Below are 6,744 nucleotides of genomic sequence, written 5' to 3'. Positions count from 1 at the left end.
TTTCCATGCAAGTATTTCACTGCCTTATCTGGTACATGAGGTTAATGTATGAAGACATGCTAGCTCTGGAGCTAATGACACTTGGATAATTGCTACCATGTGAGATTATCTTGTGATGTATTGGTCAAGTGTGCCTTCAGAATGCAACTGGAGTTCTTATATAAAATCACAAGGCTTTCTTTTCAGCTAGTATATTATAGGATAGCATTAGACTTTTTTTTTTCTCTCTCTCTCCAAGTGTAGTTTGTGAGCCATATCAATTGGCCTGTCAGCAAGCTCATCTAAGCTGATTAATTATGGTAGCCAAGACATCAGTTTAGAACAGGTCAGAATTGTGTGTTATGTCTATAAATGGAAAACTTATTATGCAGGCTTATTCTTAATGCTTGGAAGAACAGAGCTGCTTTGATGTATTATTTGGCTTTTATCTGTTTTATGAAATTCTGCTTTGTCAGCCTCTGGACATACATTTCAATGACTTGCTTTACTTCTGCCTGCATTTTTTAAAGGGTGGATGCACAGCAGACTCTTATGAATAAAATGAAAATGCATCTAAAAATTGGCTATTTTGGTGGGGCTTTTAGGGTTTATCTCATCCATCTTTTTTATTTTTTTCATTCTGACTTTTCTAGTTTGTTCAGTACTTGTGCAAGGTGCTATATTGACACACCTGGAGTCTAAACTCCACCAGCAGACTATATCCGGATTAAAATATAACAAGCTTTCCTCCTTATGTTTTAGTGGTTACAACTGTAAACAAACACTATGCACGGTATTATATGTGCACACGTATTTTGCACAGGTGGATACAACTATAAATATTTTAAATATGTTTTGTCGCTTTTCATCTGTAGCTATCCAAAGCACTTTACATAGGTGAATAATGATTATTATTTCCGTCTTATTGATGGAAGCATAGGTTATACGCTATTAATTTGAATTCTAGATATTAAACTTTTGTTTTAAAATTGTACTTTCAGGTACTATCCCTGCCTTAGTCCTCCTACCAATTTTTTGGTGTTGGTGACATTTTCCTTTCTGTGTTTCTTTCCAATTTTGCTGTGTTAACTCCACCCAAATGTATTGCAGTAACTACATAGTCGATTACTTAGTGAACTATTTTATTTCAGCTTTAAAAAGCAAAGGCATAAATTATATACTTACAGAAAAGGTTAATGTGCAAAAGAACGTATGCCTCCAGTATTTTTACTCGGTTGTAACTGAAAGAGTTTAATCACGGGTGTTAAATTCAACAGAAGGAAGTTTAAAAAAAATAGGACATGACAACTGTGGTGTTCCTAGAATTAACTTTCCCAAGGTGACTTAGGCCGCATTTACACAAAATGTTGACCGCGCAGTAGCTCGTTACGATCGCACAGCAGTGCTGCACAGCACAAAGCGTGACGTGATGCTACTGCTCAGTAGCAACGAGTTACTGCAGTCGGCACCACCAAGAAACCGTTCGGGGATGCTACTGCGCTTTAATGCCAGTTACTGCGCAGTCATTTAATGCTTGGGTATGCACGTACTAAATGACTGCGCAGTAACAACTGTGCAGTCAGTCTGCTGTAGACAGCCTTAGTGATTAATTGGTAATATTAGGAAAAGAGCCCAGATCTGAATTTTATTCCACCTCCCCCCCGGTCCCAAATTGAATCCACTTAGATCATAACTTCACCGTAGCCGTGTAAAATTAAATGAGTGGAAAAGACCAACAAAGAGTTTGGATTTAACTGAGATTTTGAGGGTGCACAGTGGTGTAGAACACTTGGCAATTCTTTTGGGACATCTTGCCTCATGAAAGAACTGTGCATAAGTGATGGTATTTAGCAAAAATGAAAACCTGTCATAGTTTTCTGTCTTTTGAATTATTTCCACAAAGACATAGGATTTGTGTGTTGAGGACATGGTGTTTTGTAGCCAAATGCGTTAACAAATCCTCAGGAAGGGTCCTGACAATGTATAATTAATGCAGAAGTCATTTCTTTTAGTTTACTTTCCTTACTCAGCAGCTGAAGGGCCCATCCAGAGCTCCAACTACTTTGATAAAATTGCCAAACATTACAGCACAGTTGATAAAAGGCTCGTCTTGTAATTCTAATGCAGCAGCCTATAAAGAACAAAAAGCTCATGTTTAATCCTGGGAAAAAAAATGTTTTTTTATAACATTTATTTATTGTATTTGTATCTAAAATATGTACAGATCTGGATTCTTGCACATTGGAGGATTAGAGAATGGTAACAAATTTGTTTTCACGATGCCATTCTTTTTAAAGCCTTATCAAATAAGGCGTTATGTAAAACAGGATTCAGATACTCTACAGAATGTTAATTTAATTAATTTTGTTCTGCTTGGCAATACGGTCCTGTCGATGGAAAATATTGTGACCAGGAGTTAAGGACAAATTGTTTCTGTTCCTGACTAATCTCATTGAGTCTTGTTGAGAGTTTTGAAAAACAACTAAATTGCTCTGTATTAGCATCCCAGCTGCAAAATGGGATTATTACCTTTATGTAGCAGTTCAGAGATCCTTAAGAGATAGATGCTTACCAAGTGCAAATATTTTTTCAGCTCTGCAATTTTGGATAGCTGTCACTGGATGGCACTGTATCGAGCTCTGTATCCCTTTGTTCACTGAAGTGTTAAATTGAAAAGCAGAGAAGAGGCAGTAAGATAAGGCTGTACAACACTACATTCACTTAAGCGGGATGTCAGGGACCGATAGCATTTTCTGTTCTGGAGGAATCCTAGAGAAGTATGGAGGGAAGGGGTCGTGTAGTCCAGTCACCTACCTGAGGCAGAACCATGTCTATCCAAACCATCCTATACAAATCTATAATCTAATCTTTAATAAAACTACACAGTCAAGGAAATGGTTTATTTTTTAAAGAAAATTACTTGGGGAAAGAAACTGAAATTGTTTTTCACTGAATGAAAATCTTCATTTTTGTTTATTTAGAGAATCTTTTTATTTCATCTCTAGGAAAGATTCGAAGCACTTTTCACAGTCTATGACAACCAAGTTACATTCCAGTTGTTTAAAAGCTTCAGACGAGTAAGAATAAACTTCAGCAATCCAGAGGCAGCAGCAAGAGCGCGGATAGAACTACATGAGACTGACTTTAATGGAAAAAAGCTGAAGCTTTATTTTGCACAGGTATGATGAAATATAAAACATGGTCTAAAGGTTTTCTTTTTTCTGCTCTCTTTTATATGGAGCCGTGACCTCATCCCCAGTAGAGTTCTGAAGTGACCTCTGATATCACACGTGTTGTCCTCCTCTCTGCTTTAATGGACGTGCACACATCAGGGACTCTCTTCCTTTTTTCTTTTTTTTTTCTTTTTTCCCCATAGCTGCAAATCCTACAGATCCATAATTGGCTGCTGTGATCACTCTTAAGTGGCAAAAAGCTCCCCGCCCCTCTCAGACAAAATGTACTCCTTTTCTTTGAATGCATTCCAGAACCTCTTCTCTGCATATCCTGTATCTGTTTATGAATTTTCTGTTGGATTATGTCTCAGCATGTGGTATGTATGTTGCCAAGGTCATTGTCACCATAAATAAATAATAATAGAAAGAGGTTTGGGAAAATATTGACATTTGGGAAAAAAACACACATTGCAACTAGGAGAGACCTTATCCTGTTGTATTGTCTTAAAGAAAGTGGGATAAACTTTTGTCACTTGTAACTTTTGAAGCTAGGCTGGATAAAATGCTAGAAATATATGAAAAACCATCTTAAATGATCAGGCAATGCCCCTACTGATGTAGTCCTAACCTTTTTTGGCAGGCATGCCACAAATTAACCCTGCACCCTCCCCAAGTGCCATTCTGATTCCTTTCCCTTGCCTCATCTGCTGCTCTGCTTTCTGCTCCCTGTTGCACTGTGCTTTCTGTCCCCTGCCACCTCTGGACTAGATCGTCTAACGGAGAAGAGACTTGATGTTAGTGGTGTTATCATGGTGGGATTTAATTTTTTAGGTCCAGATGTCCAGCGAAGTGGGAGACAAATCCTATCTCCTTCCACCACAACCTGTCAAACAGTTCCTGATATCACCACCTGCATCTCCACCGGTTGGATGGAAACAGAGTGAGGATGCCACTCCTCTTATAAACTATGACTTGCTTTGTGCTGTTTCCAAATTGGGGCCAGGTAAGACTGTTTCCTAGTATTTTGTTGTTCACCATCACTAGTGTAACTAGAAAAACTGGCATACAGATGCACACCTCCCATGTCCCTACAAGGTTCAAATAAAATAGTTCATTACCTCTTTTGCTGGATTGCCAGTTCATTTGAGAGAGTTTCCACAGTTTAGCAGTGGATTTTGATGCTCTTGAGTTTCTTCAATCTTGCTATGGAAATAATCAATATATACTTTACATAACAAAAAAAAAAAGGGGGGTGGGAGGGAGAAGACAGGAAAAGGGAGGAAGGTTTATTCAGTTGAAATTCCCTTTCCAGTTAGTAAGGTACCAGTCACTGCAGTATTTAGTTCTGGACACCATGCATTTAAAGTATCAAATCTTCCATTTGACCTTTCCTAGAGCTTTTCTCTTTGTTCTCCCCTGAAAATGGAAACTCCTTTTTTTTAAGTTCAGGGCATGATATGCTCTGACCTACTACTGATTTACCTTTTAACTTGTTAACTGGATACAGCAATAACACTGCTTACCTTGTGAGCTGTGAATTGAGGCTTCAAGTTTGCAAAGCACTTTCCATACATTATTGAAGATGCTGAAGAAGTTTGTAGGGCAAATTGTATCATTTCAAGTTTTTTACACCACTTAAATATAACATGGTCAGCTATGCATGCTTTAATGCTGCACGTACTTCAGAGGAGCAGATGGAAACTAATTTGTAAATAGGTATTATTAGTATTCAAAGAGTACCATGTACCATATACACTGGTAGTATGTTTCAAACCATGTCATGCTAAGTGTTAAAGACTTGTGGAAGGAGACCAAATTGAACATGAGAAAGAATTAAATTGCTCTTTGTTAGCACGATTCAGTTAATATTCACAGTAATAATGTTTTGAGTAAAAGTTATTTAGGAACTTTTTTTTTCTGGGAGATGTTGTTGCAATAACACTTTCCTTTTTTATTATATTTTCTAGGGGAGAAATATGAACTTCATGCAGGAACAGAGTCTACTCCTAGTGTAGTTGTCCATGTTTGTGAAAGTGAAACAGAAGAAGATGATGACATGAAAAATCCCAAACAGAAAATCGCACAGACAAGGCGCCCAGAACCACCTCAGACAATACTAAATGAATCTAAAACATTTGATTGTACACCAGAGGTAGGGGGTATCATGCACCGTTAAGATCTTGTGGTAATATAAGCAGTGTCTGTAATGAGATGCTAAATTAAGATGTGTATTGATGTCTGCATTGCTGCATTATATATGGCAGTGGCAGATTTTACTTGTAGGTAGTTCTCTCTCATGTTAAAGATTTTGGATGCCAATATTTCAAACAGCACTTTAATTTTAAGGACTAACTCCCCCAAATGTAACAAAATCCAGTAAATTTAAAATAGTGACAAAATAGGAGGTTTTTCTTGATATTGTGTAGCATGGTGCACTAAATGCTAAAACAATATCTTAAAGTAACCATCTGTATATTATTTTCAAAATAGTTTGTTGTATAGTAATCAAACGTGGCTATCTTTTGTATGGGGTGCACTGATAGAGATTTTTGGGGCCGATACCGATAGCCGATTTTTAAGGAGGCATATCGGCCAATACCGATCTGATTTCCAATATGCAGCCCGGCAGCTTGAAGAGCTGTGTGCGGCTGGTAAGTCTGTTGTGATGGAAGGAGCGTGGGTGGGGGGTAGATAAAGGACCCTGCAGTGAGGGAGGAGTGGGACAGGGGCTGGGGTACGTCCTGCCCAGCTGGGGCAGGGTGCAGGACAGAGCCACAGCTTGTCTGAAGGGGAGGAGTGTCTCCTTCCACTGCGCGCACCCCGGGAAGGCACAGGAGGCGCATGCCCCTGAATCGGGGTGGGGCGGGCTGCAGCTGCAGGCTGGAACTGGGGCAGCGCCAGCACCAGGCTCTTCCCAGCGGGGGCTGGGCCAGGCTGCACTTGGGGTGTGCAGCAGCAGCACTGTGCCCCCGTGCACTCCCAGGGTGCACGCAGCAGCAGGAGCTTTCCCCCACTCCATGGCCCCTGGATGGGCTGCGGCTCTCTCTTGCACCTCACCCTGCCCTGGCTGTGCAGCGCCTGTCCCAGCCCCACTCCCTCCCTCACTGCGAGGGCCTTGAATTGCCCCCCATGCCCCTTCTCTCCCCCCTCCCCTTCCACTACAACAGACATACCAGCTGCACAGAACTCTTCAAGCTGCCGGACTGTGCTCCTCGCTGCCTACATGCTGTGTTGCAGCTGCCTGCATGCACGGGCATTTATCCGCCAAATTATCGGTCACATCAGGCCGATTTCCAATGCATTCAATTTTCTTTATATCAGTGCCGATCCGATATCGGACCAATGTATCAGTGCACCTCTACTTTTGTACTAGTACAACAGCTTCAACTAATATATTGAGTATATGTAAGTGTAATATACAGTGTATGCTGAAATTCCTTTACAGGTAGGAGTCTGTTTTGGGATGAATGAGAGCAGACTGATCCGTTTGTGAACCTGTTCCATTTATCTTTCTCAGAAATGCCAAATATTTCTTATTTAAAGGTACCTTTATGATTTGACACAAGGGGCACATACCTGTGCAGAATTATAT

General features: G+C 40.1%; 1 protein-coding gene across 1 annotated transcript in view; it reads left to right on the top strand.

The window, feature by feature from the left end:
• RCAN3 (RCAN family member 3) overlaps positions 1–6,113 on the top strand; it is a 13,810-nt gene extending 7,697 nt beyond the window's left edge. Inside the window, exons 2-4 of the mRNA XM_006019276.3 lie at positions 2,985–3,158; positions 3,984–4,155; positions 5,120–6,113. Coding sequence (XP_006019338.1) covers positions 2,985–3,158; positions 3,984–4,155; positions 5,120–5,328 — 555 coding nt within the window. The 3' untranslated portion in view covers positions 5,329–6,113. The remainder of the gene's footprint in view (positions 1–2,984; positions 3,159–3,983; positions 4,156–5,119) is intronic.
• The last annotated feature ends 631 nt before the right edge of the window (positions 6,114–6,744 follow it).

The sequence above is a fragment of the Alligator sinensis genome, unplaced genomic scaffold, assembly GCF_000455745.1.
Source record: "Alligator sinensis unplaced genomic scaffold, ASM45574v1 scaffold337_1, whole genome shotgun sequence".
In the NCBI taxonomy this organism is placed as follows: domain Eukaryota; kingdom Metazoa; phylum Chordata; order Crocodylia; family Alligatoridae; genus Alligator; species Alligator sinensis.
This window is presented reverse-complemented; position numbering and strand designations above follow the sequence as displayed.